General features: G+C 35.8%; 1 protein-coding gene across 2 annotated transcripts in view; it reads right to left on the reverse strand.

Annotated features, from left to right (window-relative positions):
* doc2b (double C2-like domains, beta) overlaps positions 1-19,232 on the reverse strand; it is a 131,596-nt gene that overhangs the window by 14,883 nt on the left and 97,481 nt on the right. For both annotated transcript variants that reach the window (XM_073839841.1, XM_073839842.1), the window contains one exon: positions 2,355-2,481. In XM_073839841.1, the coding sequence (XP_073695942.1) occupies positions 2,355-2,481 (127 nt within the window). The remainder of the gene's footprint in view (positions 1-2,354; positions 2,482-19,232) is intronic.

The following is a 19,232-nucleotide window of genomic DNA, read 5'->3' on the forward strand; positions in this document are numbered from 1 at the left end:
GTATCGATCTCCTGTTGGTCACACAGAGTCATGTGATGCGAATTCGTTGCTCAGAGTTCACCAAGCTTGAACTTTCAGACGCAGCGAAATGCGAAAATATTTCGCATGGGCTTGCGTTTCCGGTCTGAAGCATTCGCATGCGTATGAATGGAAGTCAATGGAACGAAAAGTGCAGTGTGACCACGCCTTAATTCTGACAAACTCCAAGAAGTGATTATGAAAGAATGGGTTGCTATCAGTCAGGATTTGGCCCAGAAGTTGATTGAGAGCATGCCCAGTCGAATTGCAGAGGTCCTGAAAAAGAAGGGCCAACACTGCAAATACTGACTCTTTGCATAAATGTCATGTAATTGTCGATAAAAGCCTTTGAAACGTATGAAGTGCTTGTAATTATATTTCAGTACATCACAGAAACAACTGAAACAAAGATCTAAAAGCAGTTGAGCAGCAAACTTTGTGAAAACTAATATTTGTGTCATTCTCAAAACTTTTGGCCACGACTGTACTACTGTTATTATTACTATTATTAGTACTGCTATTTGTCTTCTTCACCCACTCATTTACTCAGTTTATTATCATTATTACTACTACTATTTCTATTATGAGTACCATCCACATCCTCCAATTTTTGTTATTAATACTATTGTGATCATAATTATTATTACATTCTTTTCTCTTATTCTTGTCACTAGGAAAGCAGTGAAAATTACAACCAAAAGCAGCACAATGTGGCATCATGTCAGTATTTTATTTTTCCTAATTGTGTTGCGGTAAAAATACTAACAGGTAGCATCAGTAGCTCACAGAGAACAACCCCCATGCAGTCCCCCATAGTCAAAAATATGTATAAAACAATTTGGATTTTTAAAAACGCGTAAAACTTTCATGGGTTTTCTACTACATACTTCAGTAAGACATATCATTTACATTATATTCAGCCATACAAGTCTTAATACCCGGTTGTGATACCAACACAACATTGTGTTGGTTCGAGATGTGTAATGATTAATTCTACTTTAACTTAATTTGGAACTCTATTTGTAATTAACTATTAATACTGGGTTAAACGGTTGCATCAAAGCAATATCACATTGCCATGTCATGCCTACAGCCAAATTCAGAAGAACAGCTTCCTGGTTCAAGTGATATGGCCTAAGTAGAGTATAGATGTATTATAAATAAGGGATATATGCACATCCATCTGATTGTAATCACATAATAAACCCTGACAGTAGTATCAGGACTCTGATGCAAAGTTATAATATACACTGGCTGGATGTACATTATATTACATGGCTACTTGGCACATAAGTAAATAATTGGACACAGAATATTGATTTTTGTGTTGAAAACAGTTCCTAGCAAGTGGCAAAACACCCTCAGACCCCAGAGGGTTAAACCAAGATGGATAAATCTTGGGAATGTCGCAACTGACCAATCAGAATCAATCATTTCAGAAAGCTGTGTAATAAAATAGCAATAAAAGAGATGATTCTATCAAGTTGATTCAATCAACTACTGAAAATGTCTAGGTTTATATGACCACTGTCTTTCAAGCAAGATACTCTGATAAAAGATACTATACGAGATCAACCCCACCTATTACCTGCTCATCCTGTCAATCCATGGAGCACTCTGACACAGTAATCATGGCTTAAAACCCACATCCACCACCCTCAAATGAAGAAGACATGCCTACAATGAAGTGTGTCGAATTACTTTCCTCAACCTTTTCCTCCTTCTCCTGCTAGACGATATAAAGCAGGACTTTGTGCTGATCCTAGCAGAGCTGTGGACCTTAAGGCACGGTTCTGACGAAAGACTTCCTGCTGAGCTATAGCTTTAGTTTGTGACTAGAGTATAACATTTCAGATATAAGGTATGGTCTGGGAATACTAACACACGTGTGCTTTATGAGACTGTGAGACTCATACATTTATGGTACACATTTCCAGTGAAACAAAAATGTATTCCCTCGAGGACGCAGCAGGTTTTGAATCAAGCAATGCGAGCAGCAGTTGTTGCACAGTTGTTAGTTTTTTTTCCGGCAGCCTATAGCTTTATCACACTGTATTGTTTGCTGGTGTTTGTAAGCCTGTCATGTCTGTCTCAGATGACGGATGTGAGGATGTTGCTCCAATGATAATTGATTTCTAATTAATATGTTGATTCTAATGAGAGTCACTTTGGGCGTCCTAATCAATTTGATATCTGAATCTCCTTGTGTAGCTTTCAAACTTCCCTCAATTTCGCCATCACTCACAGACAACCACACTGATGATTAGCACAAGTGAACTCCTTCCGTCATTAGACTGATTCATTTCCAGAGATGAACTCTAAAAACTGTAACTCACAGGAAGCTGTTTCTCCAAACAGTTGCTGAAGTTCTTAGTCTGGTTGGGTTTGAGTTTCTTCAAGGGGATTCGGGTTTCACCAATGAATTCGTTGTGGCGGAATTTGTCCTCGTCACACACTGAAATCCTAGATGAAAACAAAAGATTGACAGTCTGAGTTCTGGGTTGTAGACTAGTGAGAAGATCATTCATCACCATATTAATCTGATGTACCATTTCAAAGCTTTCAAAATACATTTTTTATACTTAACTACAACTGCTCTGACCCTGTCTGAACCTACTAATAAAATCTGTACTCCATTTACTCAAAGAAATTTATGGAGGGGTACATATCCACATATCCAGTCAAGTGATAAAGGCAGGCATTACAAACTGATTCCCCACCATCGCTGCTTCAGAATGTTTTTGAAAAGCATTTATTCTCAGTCAAATACACAGTGTAACCGATTATTCAGTATATCCAATATATTTAGAATCCATAGCAGAAGCTCCATGGAGGATCTTTTTACTATAGATGTTCATTTACATTGAGGTTGCTCACTGTGAAATGAGTTTTCTGTGCTGTTTGCAGCATCGGCAAGAACCACTTGATATGTGGGGGTAGGAACAAAGGCATGGCTTCTTTTAGTTTTGTACAGGCCAGTAATAACATTTGACTGGATACAGATGAGTAATTTACTGCTGATATCTCTCATTTACAGAAAGAACAGATGGCAAGTATAACAACAAATCCATGTGTTTAAGATGGTGATGAATTGGTCAAAAGAAGAAACAGACAATTATTTCAGCAAAATATGAAAATCTCTTTAATTACTCACCCTTATGCCATTAGAAAGCTAAATCACTGACTTTGTTAAACTGAGACTTAGCAGAATATCATAGCTGCTCTTTTCCCGCACACTAAAAGAGCATGATTTATATAGTCAAGTTAAAAAAAGGACATTAAACACATAATAAATATACCTTTAAAGTAAAGTTTGTCTTGTGTCTAAAGTTTGTCTTCTGTTACGGCTCTCAAATTTCACTCAAGCTTTTGCACATTCAAATCTGGAATGAGATGATAAGCTGAGAAAACAATTTTACAAGAGTTTATGTGCTGTTTATTTTCCTGTGGCTACAGTATGTGCCATCCAATAAGTACTCCTAAAATACGACTCAGTTTAGTCTGTTAGTCTGTAAAAAATCACATGGCTTCAAAAGTGTTTAATGGACTACTTTTATGGCACTATTATGCTCCTGATAAGAGTGTGATACTTGAGTGATAACAGAACTGTTTCACTGTTTGTATCACTCCTCTTGCTGTTTTTCTCACAGCAAGTGTCATGGTGGATGCCCAAATCCATTATAATTTAAAAAATAATACTGTTTCTGTTTCACTTAATGTAGTTTTAAGGGTTTTTGCAAATATGTGGTTTGCTAATAAAGATAACGTCTATTTAAAATTTGTTTCAATATTTTCAGAGATCAGCAACCGCTCAGTGCTCATCAACCTGCCTAGATCAGCCTCACCTTGGCCAGATCTTCTGGAATTTGCCACTGGCTTTGATGTCTTTATAGTGGTTGAACATGAGATATAATTAGTTTTGACTAAATCTAACAGGCAGTCTTTGGTCTCAATAATCTATTTTTTTTCAGTGCAAATAGTTTTGACTGAGGGTAAAATCTCATCACGTTAATGCTGTTTATCTTTGTACTTTTGACTGCATTGCCTGCCAACATTTATGATGGCTGTTGTTGCTTATTAAACATTATTATTCAATAAGTCATATTTTATATAAACAATAGTGCTATTTAATAATAGTATTTAGTATTGAGAAACAGTGTGTGTGTTTGTGATTCATGATTCACCATTAGATGACGAAAACAGACAGCTTTTATGAGTGAGTCAGCAGACTTTTATTTTGAAAGAGACTCAAATGTACAACAAATGCACTGAGCAGTGCTGTCATCGGAAATCACAGATAAAAGTATTAACAGATGAAATAATAGTACGACAAAGATATGGCTTTCCTCAGCGCCATTCAAACTAATGTTTTATGGTGAATATGAGATTGAGCTTAAAGGTCCCATATTGTACACATTTCTGGAGGTTTATTTTAGTTGTTGATGTCCTTAAGAATATATATTTGCGGTATAAGTGCCAAAATCCATCTCAAAATATTTTTACAGCTCCTTTTTTAGGAGCTCTGTCAAAAACAGGTCGATTTTGGCCCATCTAATTAATATTCATGAGCCTCTCTTCTGATTGGCCTGTTGTTTTCTGAGTGACGCACAGCCAGGCCAACCACAGGTAACTACGGTCATGTATGCTGTAGCCTAGCCCAGAGCCATAGAGAGAGCCTAGCCTGCTGATACTCAACAGGATATTTCAGAATGATCATTAATGTTTTTTCTTTTTCAAACACTGAATGCATTAAGCTACATAATTGTTGCTTTAGTAAAGCCCCTTTCACAATGCGCACTGATTCTGGAAAATTACGGGAATGAGCGCTGTGTGAACAAAAGCCAGAACCATAAAGGCAGTGTTGTAGTGATGATGCACGTTATCATGCGACTCTTCACAACGAAAAAATATGTGCAAAGTGGAATGAAGCGGCGATCGGGCAGAGCCAGCTCCGCACTATCAGTGCTGAAGCACAGTTTGTTCAGGTTAGTTTCAGTTTAGTGAAACGTACGCGTCGCATTACATCTCACATCCAAACGTCACATGTCTTTATGGGTTGTGTGTAAAGCACGGACAGATTCCGGAAAACAACTGTGAATGAACCAAATCAAACAACTCCGGAACAGATCATGGGACACATTATCCGTGTATTTACCAGAATCGCTGTGTGAAAGAGGCTGAAGTTGACGTGCCTCTGGTCTCTTATATTCACGTTGTTCTGAAGCCTATGCAATGATGTAGTTTCGACATCTATCGACTGAACAGGGTTTTCTCGACTTGTTTTCGTGTTGCTGTTGCTTAGCAATGATATGGACATGATATTGTCTGGGTTTGACAAAAGGAGGGTGGGACGGTGGTGGCTTTCGGGGTGGTGACTGAAGGCGGTGACTGAGTAGATCGGACGTCACATCGTTATGGAAGTCACAGTGGCTCGTGAAAATGAACAGCTACTTTAAGCAGGCTGTGTGCAGTTTACTGTGGATTGACTGTTTTGAAACTCATATGGTAGTTACATCCCCTAGACCTCAGTTATCATTAAAAAAGCCAGGAAATTTCGATTTTGACAATATGGTACCTTTAAGAATGAATGCTGTATCAGATGCAAGTAATCACACTTGCTCAGTCAATCTGTCTCTCATAATACTCTACATAATATAGTGAGGTTTTAATACAGTAATACAATAAGCTTTTAATGAAGCAACTCATTCCTTCATTACTAGTTGTAAAGTGACATTTTTGAATCAGTAACAGCGGCTTGGGCTCAACTTGAGATTTGAATCCATGGTGGAAAGGAGTTTGCACAAAATGTTTTTTTTTTAAAGACACTCCGTTGTTGTTTCTTATGTATTCACACACTAATGCCATTGAACTGTTGTATAAATGCAATATTACACTTGCAGCCATGTAATATTGCTCTTATATAGGAATTATAAAATGTTTAACAAATGAAAACCAGACCCCAATGTGTCAGAAATGTTTTGGTGACTGAAATTGGATTTTAGAAGAGCAAAATAGCACGTTCTAACCAGTGCATTGTGTCTCTCATGCCGGCAGTGCTGATCCTGACAGTAAAATTCAGACATATTTTCACTCTAGACACATTTGCCTGTCTCAGTTTCAAGGACTGCCATAATCCTCATGCTTTACACCTCATAACATGACTTATTCCTTCAACTCCCTCTCTAATAAATATAATAAAACTCCACAAAAACTCTGTTAGAAATAAACGTACAAGCATATGGGCCACTTTAGGTGTATAGTCACCATTACAGCATAGTCTCTGAAGGTTTATGATCTAAAAACTTTTCCACACATGATGCATTTGCAGAAAATTGCCCCATCAGAACATCCAACAATAAAATACATCAAACAGACTATAGTACAAAAGGAGATTCTAGGATTTCACTCTGAGCGGTGGTGTATTTGGTTGCATTTTATTTTATTATACAGATGAGAAAAAAGGATCATGCATCTGAGAGCTGAATACTGGCATCCAATGCAGTCTATCATGAGCATCCACCACTGGCATGTGCGATATATATAAAATAAAAACTTAATGAACCAAACTTTAAAAGTTCTTAACTAGTAAGGGAAATACTCAAATTGAAATAACCTCATAATCCTAAAACTAATCAGATTTTTAAAGGTGCTGAAATGAAACACAGTATGGCCAAAGCCTGTCTTAATAAGGTCTAGCAATGTCTACAACCCAATCGATTCGAGTTACACAGCCTTGTCAATAAGGTAAGGAAGAACACACAGAATCCCTCTCAATCCACATTATTTCCATTTGTTACCTTTCCACTGCATTAACAACAAATTCTCGAATGCTTGTTCTATTCCCATCTGGACGTTAGTTGTGTATTTGTAACATACCATTGCTATTCATTGCTAACTTGTTCAGCCTGCCTCAGTAGTTCAGCTCTCCACAGACTTCAGTCATGTTTCAGGTAAACATGCAATCACACATTTTCTTTCCCCGGCAGATTGATAAAGGTCTTGAATGAGGCAGGGGGCAGCTACAGCAGCACTTAGGCATGTCCAAAAGATCAGGTTAATAAAGACATTTTCCCCTGCTATGCTACACATGGATAAGATTGTTTCCCTAGACGGCCGTGCGCTGGATTGCTCTTCATGCCGTTTCCAGAACGGTGCTTTTTCTGTTTTGTTTTGATTATGGTTGATTACTGTAGTGCGTATGTTTAATGCTAACTGTCCTTTTGGATAAATGTGCAGGGAGTTCTGGGATTTTCGTACAATGCTATTCTCGCAGGCAATCACAGTACATTGTGTTTTTCTGCATGAGCTGGATATATTTGTGCCTGGCTTTAAATTTGCAAAGGCAATCCTGAATAATGTGAGCTAGAAAAGTCCTAAGTAGTCAGATGTAAAAAACAATCGTCAAAAGTAACAAAAGTAAACAATCTTACTATAATATATTTAGTTTTGAAAGAAATCAATACTTTTATTTAGCAAAAATGCATTAATCTTAAAGTGGCAGTAAAACATTTCTAATGTTACAAAAGAGTAATGCTGAAATATATTAAAATATAAACAAAAAAAGTGTGAAATAGTAATATTTTTAATATCACTTTTGAAATACAGAAAATTCAAGACTTAAAAAATAAAATTTTTAAAAGGGTTCTTATGCTCATCAAGGCTGCATTTATTTGATCAAAAGAAAAAAAAATAATATTGTGAAATATTATTTCAATGTAAAATAACTGTTTTCTATGTGAATTTACTTTAAAGTTAAATTTATTCCTGTGATCAAAGCTGAATTTTCAGCATCATTACTCCAGTCCTTGTTAAAAAAGATTTCTATTTTGAATAAATGCTGTTCTTTTTAAACTTTCTATTCAAAGAATTCAGAAAACAAGTACCACAGGTTCCAAAAAAATATTAAGCAGCACAACTGTTTCCAACATTGATAATAAATAAGCATATTAGAATGATTTCTGAAGGATCATGTGACACTAAAGACTGGAATAATGATGGCTGAAAATTCATTTTTGGATCACATAAATACGTTATTTTAAAATATAAAACCATTATTTTAAATTGTATTAATATTTCACAATATTAAATTTTTTCTGTATTATTCTGTATTTTAAATGCCTTGATGAGCATCAGAGAATTCTTTAAAAAAATATAAAAATAAATAATGATATATATATATATATATATATATATATATATATATGTATATGTATATATATGTATACACACACACACACACACACACACACACACACACACACACACACACACACACACACACACACACACACACACACACACACACACTATAGATATCAGTCAAGTAAGATTTTTTTTAAAAGTCGCTTCTGCTCACCAAACCCGCATTTATTTGATCCAAAATACAGCAAAAACAGTAAAATTAAGATTATTTTTTTACCATTTAAAATAACAGTTTTCTATTTGAACATTGTTGAATTTGATTTTAAAATGCAATTTATTCCTGTGATTTTAAAGCTGAATTTCCAACATCATTACTCCAGTCTTCAGTGTCACATGATCCTTCAGAAATCATTCTAATATACTGATTTGCCATTCAAGAAACATTTTTTTAAATAATTATCAAGATTTAACAGTTATTTAACAGTTGAGTACATTTTTTCAGGATTCCTTGATGAATAAAAAGATCCATAGATCAGTATTTATCTGAAATAAAAAGCTTTTGTAACATTATACACTATACAATTTTATGGGGGGAAAGAAATTATAGAAATTAATAGTCTTATTTTGCAAGGATTTTTGAAATTGATCAAAAGTGATGATAAAGATTTCTACAAAATATTTCAATTTCAGATAAATGCTGTTCTTATGAACTTTCTATTCATCAAAGATGCAGCAAATCAGAATATTAGAATGTTTTATGAAGGATCATGCTGGTAATGATGAACAAAATTCAGTTTTGAATTCACGGAAATAAACTACATTTTAAAGTACTATTATATATTAATATTAAAGGGATGGTTCGGAGTAGAATTGACTTCATTGCTATGCACTCCGAAGCCCATGTAAATACCCCATCCGAAGTTTTTTTTTACCTTAGTCGAACATTTATGGAGATATTAGAGTTTTTCGAATTGCTTGTTACAGGAGTGAATGGTACATGTGATGTATCTCGTAAATTGCACCACTAAACGTGCAAGTAATCTTACCAAACTTGTACAGTAGTGTAAATAGGTTATGTACTCACAAAACGCTGCATCAGAACATTTGTAAGTCCACCATGAGTGTTTTAAAAACACGTTTTAGCCGTTCCCTACTAGTCTCAAAAACTACAAATGGCGACACGTCGACGTCACTTCCCTGGTTTGAAAAAAGCACGTAAAAGTCCTCCTACAAGTTGACATGCACACAGATGTAGTAGGAGGACTTTTACATGCTTTTTTCAAACCAGGGAAGTGACGTCGACTTGTAGTTTCTGAGACTAGTAGGGATCGGCTAAAACGTGTTTTTAAAACACTATATATATATATACACACACACAGTGAGGTCAATAAGTATTTGATCACCCTGTGATTTTGCAAGTTCTCTTACTTAGAAATCATGGAGGGGTTTACAATTTTCAGTATAGGTGCATTTCCACTGAGAGACAGAATCTGAAAAAAAAAAAAAAAAAAAATTTGGAAATCACATTGTATGATTTTTTTAACAATTTATGTGAATTACTGTGTCAAATAAGTATTTGATCACTTGTTTATCAGCCAGATTTCTGACCCTCAAAGACCTGTTATTTTTCTTTTAAATAGTCCAGCTACACTCTGCTCTTGATTCTAAATTAGTAGCACCTGTTTGAGGTCGTTAGCTGTCATAAAGACACCTGTGCACCCCACAATCAGCCAAAGTCTAAGTAGCAACATGGGCAAAACCAAAGAGCTGTCAAAAGACACAAGAGACAAAATTGAAGACCTTCACAAAGCTGGAAAGGGCTACGGGGCAATTGCCAAACACCTTGGTGAAAAAAGAACAACTGTTGGAGCAATTGTCAGAAAATGGAAGAGGCTAATGATGACTGTCAGTGTCCCTCGGACTGGGGCCCCACGGAAGATCTCTCCTCGTGGGGTATCAATGATGCTAAGAATGGTGAAGAATCAGCCCAGAACTACACGGGAGGAGTTGGTCAATGCCGTGAAGAGAGCTGGGACCATCGTTTCCAAGGCTACTATCAGTAATACACCAAGACGTCATTGTTTAAAATCTTGCATCACACGGAAGGTTCCCCTGCTTAAGTCAGCCCATGTCCAGGCCTGTCTGAAGTTTTCCAGGGACCATCTGGATGATCCAGAGGAGTCATGGGAGAAAGTCCTGTGGTCAGATGAGACCAAAGTAGAACTTTTTGGTCTTAACTCCATTCGCCATGTTTGGAGGAAGAATGATGAGTATCATCCCAATAATACCACACCTACAGTGAAGCATGGGGCTGGAAGCATCATGCTCTGGGGGTGTTTTTCTGCACAGGGGACAGGACGACTGCACTGTATTCAGGAGAGGATGAATGGGGCCATGTATTGTGACATATTGGGCAAAAACCTCCTTCCCTCAGTCAGAGCATTAAAGATGGGTCGTGGCTGGGTCTTCCAACATGACAATGACCCAAAGCACACAGCCAGGAAAACCAAGGAGTGGCTCCGTAAGAAGCATATCAAGGTTCTGGAGTGGCCTAGCCAGTCTCCAGACATAAATCCATTAGAAAATCTTTGGAGGGAACTGAAACTCCGTATTGCTCAGCGACAGCCCTGAAACCTGACAGATCTAGAGAAGATCTGTATGGAGGAGTGGGCCAAAATCCCTCCTGCAGTGTGTGCAAACCTGGTGAAGAACTACAGAAACCGTTTGACCTCTGTAATTGTTAACAAAGGCTTCTGTACCAAATATTAAATTTTTTTTGACTCAAGTGATCAAATACTTATTTGACACAGTAATTCAAGAATAAATTGTAAAAAAAAAAATCATACAATGTGATTTCCGGATTTTTATTTTTAGATTCTGTCTCTCACAGTGGAAATGCACCTATACTGAAAATTGTAGACCCCTCCATGATTTCTAAGTAAGAGAACTTGCAAAATCACAGGGTGATCAAATACTTATTGATCTCACATATACATATACATACATACATATATATATATATATATATATATATATATATATATATATATATATATATATATATATACACATACACACATACACACACACACACACACACACACACACACACACACACACACACACACACACACACACACACACACACACTCACACATAAGTTCTTGCTTTCATTCATGAAATAATTACACCATGCCCACAAGTTAAATACATTAAATTCCCACTGAAAATATTAGCGGGAAGTAAAATTTTAGAGTTCAAGAAGATTACCAAATTTTAATATCTGAACAATTTAATAGAAATTTAGATCAGGCATATTTTGAGCTAAAAGAATGCTGAGAGGGAAATCAATAAACTATGCACATTTGTCTGCAAGACAGACTCGTTATTTGAGATTGGAAGAGGATGGGGTTCCTGCTGTTAAAAAAAAGCTATTCTAATGGTCTTCTATTGTAGTCCTCTTTGTTTTAATATGCAGAGATAAATCCTGTTGAGTCATAAAATAAGAAAAAATAAGAGGTGAAGCGCATCTAGCTGCATCTAATTGTCTGTAAATGTTCCGGAAAATGTGTTTGCAAACTGTTTTTTTTTGTATTCGTAAACCGCAAGTGTAAATTAAAAGGCTTTCTCGGGTATAAAGGCACGAGAGGTGAACCACTTGTGTGGCTAATTTGGCTTTGAATAGAGCTGTCACTGTCTGCGATGATGTTGGCAATGGAGGTATGCCTTTTTAGATAAATCACATGCTTTTCATAGCCACGGGAGGAGTTCGGCCCGCCATTAAAACACTACTTTGATGTTCATCGGCAGCACATGAAGATAGCCGGCAAATGAGGTTTGGTGAATAATGGGGAAGACCGAATGCTGGAGTGAGATAACACCTCAGAGCTCCATTGTGTGGAAGTGTGAAAGACTGAAGTCTGATTTCATGTACATGTCTGACTTACACTCTGTAGGAGTGCTGTGGGTCTCTGTGAAGCTGTCCATAAAGTTTCTTTGCAGATGAGATGATGTGAAGATTGTGAATAATAATGAAATATGCTGTGAAAGTGATAACCTGAAAGTTTAAAGCTCCATGAGATGCTACATACAAAGACCACTAACTGCGTATATCATGTTTATGACTCGTTTTCAAACGTTTTGATGGCAAGGATCTCTAAAGTCATTGCTTTGTGAGGCATCTCTTTATGAATTATAAATTTTCATATATAAAGAGGTGTTTGTCTACTGTATTTAATCAAACATTTGGCTATTATTAAACAGTATTAGGTTTTGAATATTATTATAAAAATCATGACATTATTTATTAATTATTTGTTATTAAATAATAGTCTTAAATAGTATTTAGTATAACATTTTCATAGAAATCATAACAGGCTTGTTATTTATTATTTTTAATAAATAGTAGTCTTAAATAGTATTTTTTTATGTATGCTTGTTGTTAGTATGTTTTTTTTTATTAAAATAGTCATACATTGTATTTAGTATTAAATATTTTTATAGAAATCATAACAGGTTTGTTACTTACCGGTATTATGTTTTATTAAATAGTAGTCTTAAATAGTCTTTAGAATTAAATTTTTTTTTATAGGAATCATAACAGATTTGTTTTTTATTATGTTTTATTAAATAATAGTCTTACATGGTATTTAGTTTTAAATATTTTATAGAAATCATAATAGTCTTAAATAGTATATAGTATTTAACTTTATAGAAATCATAAGAGATTTGTTATTTATGAATTAATGATAAAACAAGGGATGTTATTAGAAAGTAGAATTAAACAATAATATCTAATTAGGCAGAAGTGTTTAAAATTATGTTAAACATATGATATATGTCTATATTCTTTTACACTGATATGCATTTACTTTGACAGCCTTAAAAATACAAATTTCACAGATTTTTACATGCTCTCATATTTCCACAGATGCTCTACCACCTCCAGTTTGAAAACCTCTGCCCAACGCACATGCCGATTGATAATTAATTTAAAGTATATTAATACATTATAAAGGTATTTCAGATGGCAAAGCATTTTCCCACAACAGAACTTCAAGCACTGCTTATATTCACACAACTTTTCATGCCTATACATAAGCTATACTTTTTAAGAAATTATTTATCAAGGTGTAGATGAAACGGATCATTGGAGTATATTTTACAAGAAAATACTATTTCAGTCTTTCTGCTTCAAAATTCCATGTTTAATTCAGTATTACTTGCAATTTCTTTGTAATTACTTGTGAAATGTACAAGCAGTTTCTGAATGAAAATTGTTTTAAGTAAACCCAACACCATTTTTTCAGTGTACTAGAATTCAATGTTAAATCTCTGAACTACTGGAGCATAGAATGGCAGTGTCATTTAATGATAATGTTACAGAGAAACTGATAGAAAAGAGGTCACTTCCTTTAGAGAGAGCGCTTCTGCCTTTTTTCATTTGTACCCTCCTTTCAAAGTGATCAAGAGCAAACAAGAGCAAGCCAGACACAAAACAACAATTTTATCACTGGGATGTGGGCACAGACAGGCTTTACTCAGAGAATTTAAGGTGCTATAAAGTGTCAGAACGCTGCATTCTGAAATAATGAAAATGTAGTTTTGATAAACGCTAGAGGTGAGACACTGAATATGCCAGTATTTGGAGTTTATTTACGTGAAGGACAAGAGCGTTCCCTAAAGGAAAGGCCTATGAGGGAGACTTTTGGTTTCCATGGAAACTGGCTTAGACAGCCCTAAAGAAAAGCAATGGTGAATCATCAGGTGGGTCCTCCCCGCTCCAGATGCCTACAGACGCACACAGACACATTTTTGTACTTTACCTCAAAACAGTAAACATCAGTGACGGATTTAAGTCAAGTGTCAGTGTATTTGGATCATTTCATCATGTAGCCTCATTCCAAAGGAGCTCATCTTCTAAAAAAAAGCATAAAAAGCCAGAAACCCTCATCCCAGCCCTCAGGTCAACCTTTTTAAACTATAAAATCACCCAGCTTCATTCCAGCATCCCCTTCCCTCTAGCTGTGTTGAAAGAAGCTGTTACTGCAGCGTTTAAGCACAGAAATGTGACCTTTGAAGCGCAGACTCTCTGCCTCATTAATTCACACTGAGTCCAGACAAATCTGGGAGCCTCCAAACCCAGGGCTGCAATCTCACCGGGAAAAGTCTGCGAGTCACACAATAACTGCCTGCTCTTGCTTGCTCTGGCCTGTCTAGGCTCCGCCACCGTGAATCTGGTGTCGCTGTTAAACTTTTTAGCGTCTTGCAACATTAAAGTTTGCTCAAAAAAAAAAAACTGTAGGTCACACTGTTCCATTTCATCTCTATTAGGAGTTCACTGACAATTTTTAACATGTTACTGATTTTCATAACTTGCAAACTACAGTTTATCTGCCATAATTTGGTATAAATATACCAAATTATGAAAATTCTGGCATTAATTACTCACCCTTGTTGTTCCAAACCTGTAAGATCTTCATTTTTCTTCAGAACACAAATTAAGATATTTTTGATGAAATACAAGAGCTTTCTGACACTCCATACACAGCAAAGAGAGAAGAAGTCATTGAACAAAGTCGTTATTTTTAAAAAGTTTTCTTTGCGCACAAAAGTATTCTCGCAGCTTCATAAAATTACTGTTGAATCACTGATGTCACATGGACTATTTTAACAATGTCCTTACTACCTTTCTGTGCCTTGACCGTGGTAGTACCCTTGCTGTTTATGGAGACTTAGAGCTCTCTGATATCATCAAAAACATCTTAATTTTTTTGTTCTGAAGATGAACAAAGGGCTTACGGGTTTGGAACGACATGAGGGTGAGTAATAAATGACAGAATTTTCATTTTTGGGTGAACTATCCCTTTAAGTGTCAATAGTAATAGTTACATTAAATAAAATATGTGTGACCCATGTTGGCAAAATGAGCTGAGTCGAATTTTGAGCCACAGCCAAAAAATAAAAAAAGTGTAAAATGTTAGTTTTGGTCGAATCTGAGGTGTTCACAAAAATTATTTATACTACGGGGCCATTGAATGCTTGAATCTGATTGGCTGACGAACGTTCTAAGGGTGTGCATTATTTTCAGGGAAATGCACGGCAAATGTAGTTCCAGGCAGCACTTGACCGCGTTACATGTCTCTATCACTTCGCCAGACGATTTCAGTTATTTCAAATGTCCTTACAGCCCAAAACAGCAAAATAACCAAAACCTACAATGACACTGGCCAAATAAAATAATTACAGTTTTGGTATCCTTTACTATTATTTATGGTCTTATAAACTGAGACAAAACTGAATCTCACAAGGCCAAATTAAAAAGTATTTTATTCTCAGTATGATGTTCAAATGAAATATGAGATCTAACGAACAGGTATTAAACTATGAATTCTTAATTAAATACAAGCTCATCTGGCCAAACTATTGGGACATTAGTTAATATTTCTCCTCCTTCCAGAGGACATTTTTCCTTTATATACTGGTGTATTTGAGACAAAGAGTGATGGTAGGTAGAAAAGTCCTTAGAGTAATAGCTTCCTTTGCAAGCAGTTTTCTAATGGAAAACTAATCCATATCAAGTAAGAGCTAATCAACACCAAAATGAACTCTGATTCCCATTTAATGCTTTGTCAGCCCATATAAAATGTTACTCTGACAAAGACCAAAAAGTGCTCTGTCAGTAATCAATGGCCATTTTCTGTAGTGACTTGTGTTGCAGACAGCATGCGCAGCATTGAGGTGAATGTGTACAGGACGTTGAATTAGCTACACAATATTATTACATTTACTGGCATTTATTCCATTAATGAAGAGACAACATTAAAATGTCCATTTATGTGTAAAACGTGTACTTTTGACCTCATTATCTGATACATTAAACCCTTTTCTTATATTTGCAACATTTAACTAGAAAGACAATGCCAAGTGAGTTCTCTACTCAGGCAACTTGGTTAATCTGCTTTTAATGGATTTGAAGAATACTGTGTGTGTAACACAGCTGTTATGTAATGATACACACCAGTGGAGACTAATGTTCCTCTGTGGTGTAATCTTTACTGCCACTTTGTCTGTGCTATTATCCTAATGCAGGATTTCAATCACCGCACAGGGTTTCAATGCAAACTAAACAATCAAGCTCTGTAAAAAACAACCCATTTTGCTACAGTCATGTTTGCGAGGCAGTAAATGTCACTCAGAAAGGGCCAATGACATCTCAGCTGGGGTGAAATCACCAGGCAACACTTTATATGACTTACAGGGGGTGGCCAAAAATAAGAATATGTCATGAAAAACTTTAAAATGTTTGCAAAGGTGAGTCATGATAGGTTGATTACCAGTTGACACCGAGTCTAAAGACCTCTAGCAATTGCCACCTTGAATTATGACGCAAAGTAATAATCAGTCAGGTTACAAAAACTGTAAAAAGTTTGTGTAAAAACACATTATTTGAGTCAACTATATTGGACTGTAAAGTTAGTGTTTCATACATTTAAAAATAGATTTTTTATTTCAATTTTATTTCTTTTCTATATTGGCAGTTACTACTAGGGGTGTGTGCTCATCCAATGATGAAAACATACCTGTAGGAACTTTTTCACAAGATGTGAAATACATACCAATAAGTAAATATCACTGCAGTTTCCAACAGAAAATAACTATAGAGGTGGTAAAACAGCGAGCAATTTGTACACAGAATCATCTATGTACACTGTAAAAAACATGACAAACGATGAAAGACCTAAAAGATAAAAGTTCAAAAAACAAACTAAAAAAGCATGTTTGCGATTGTTTTGTTTTTTACGTCACATTCACTTTTGTTCATACTAACGTGTAGGTTCAGGTGTAGTGCAGACGGTACATTATTTTAAAATGTCACAGAGAATTAGAGTTATAGCGCCACTCAACGGACATTTCAAGTCATAACTGCAGTGACGCATACAAAAACAGCGTCACATAAAACCTACCATAAGTACGTTCATCTGTTCCGAGGAAAAAATGCTCTTTTAGCAATCCTAAATGGAATTTCACATCAAATCTGTCACAAAACATACATGGTGCTACATATTTTGTGTCCTGTGAAAAAGTTCTCATTTAGTCTATTAAAATATATTCCCCCAAAATTTAAGATAGGGGGAAATGACCTCTGTATGACTTTCATGTCTTTTATATTTATATCATCTGATACAGTTAATATCAAACAGAGAGTAGTTTTTGCTCCAAATATCAGTTTGATTGTAATGTGATACTCATTTTATAAATCCAAAATCCAAGGTAATATTAATCGTCTTACATTTTAGAAATTCCTGTTTTTGCTGTTTTGTCAATGAAAATCATTTCAAACTAAGCCACAGCAGAACTGTTTTGTGTCTCTGAGCAACACACGGTGTTTCATTACTGAATCAATCAGCCGTTTCAACGAAATCAATGATTCACTCATGCAGTAATTTGCCACCACCTACTGGCGATTTTAGGTTTATATTTAAAGCAAATTTTCCCTTTTTTTCTAAATCCATTTCAAATATCAATATTGAACCTTTGTTTTTAACATTAAACATCAATTTATTTGGAACTTGGGTTCCCACTCCAAGCCAAATGTAAAATTCCCTGACTTTTCTCTGACTTATAATGAATGGATCCATCCATTTGCAAGCTTTATTTACTTGTTCACAGACATTTTTAGCACAAAACACACATACACACTACTTTTTTGTGCCTTTACCCATTTAATGCACTTTGATATTTTTCTCTACATTAATGTATTTGTTTTTATGCTTTCAGCTTTGCTGTGAAGAATTTTCTGTTTATCAAAGTTCATCATTCAGTCTTTACACATTTTTGCTTTTCTATTGTTTACTTTTAATACCTGAAATGGTCATTTTGTAGCCAAAGGTCTTGAAATGTACATTTTCCTGGCATGTTTGTCTTAGTTAATAGGTACAGTCTGGTGACTGGATTTGACTTAAGTGATTGCCAGTTGATGAGCGGGAAGGGAATAAAAAGGTGCTAAAAATAGCCTAACCATAACAATAGGCAAAACGCATAAAAAATATATATATACACAGGTTCTTGGTCATATAATTAGAATATCTTCAAAAACTTGATTTATTTCACTAATTCCATTCAAAAAGTGAAACTTGTACAATGTATACATTCATTCCACACAGACTGATATATTTCAAGTGTTTATTTCAGTGTTTAATTTTGATGATTATAAATGACAACTAATGAAAACCCAGTATTCAGTATCTCAGAAAATTTGAATATTGGGAAAAGGTTCAGTATTGAAGACACCTGGTGCCACACTCTAATCAGCTAATTAACTCAAAACACCTGCAAAGGACTTTAAATGGTCTCTCAGTCTAGATCTGTAGGCTACAAAATCATGGGGAAGACTGCTGATTTGACAGTTGTCCAAAAGATGACCATTGACACCTTGCACAAGGAGGGCAAGACACAAAAGTTCATTGCAAAAGAGGTTGGCTCTTCACAGAGCTCTGTGTCCAAGCACATTAATAGAGGCGAAGGGAAGGAGAAGATGTGGTAGAAAAAAAGTGTACAAGCAATAGGGATTACCGCACCCTGCAGAGAATTGTGAAACAAAACCCATTCAAATATTTGGGGGAGATTCACAAAGAGTGGACTGCAGCTGGAGTCAGTGCATCAAGAACCACTACACACAGATGTATGCAAGACATGGGTTTCAGCTGTCGCATTCCTTGTGTCAAGCCACTCTTGAACAACAGACAGCATCAGAAGTGTCTCGCCTGGGCTAAAGACAAAAAGGACTGAACTGCTGCTGAGTGGTCCAAAGTTATGTTCTCTGATGAAAGTACATTTTGCATTTCCTTTGGAAATCAGGGTCCCAGAGTCTGGAGGAAGAGAGGAGAGGCATAGAATCCACGTTGCTTGAGGTCCAGTGTAAAGTTTCCACAATCAGTGATGGTTTGGGGTGCCATGTCATCTACTGGTATTAGTCCACTGTGTTTTCTGAGGTCCAAGGTCAACGCAGCTGTATACCAGGACATTTTAGAGCACTTGATGCTTCCTGCTGCTGACCAACTTTATGGAGA

This window comes from Garra rufa, chromosome 5 (assembly GCF_049309525.1).
Source record: "Garra rufa chromosome 5, GarRuf1.0, whole genome shotgun sequence".
NCBI lineage: Eukaryota > Metazoa > Chordata > Actinopteri > Cypriniformes > Cyprinidae > Garra > Garra rufa.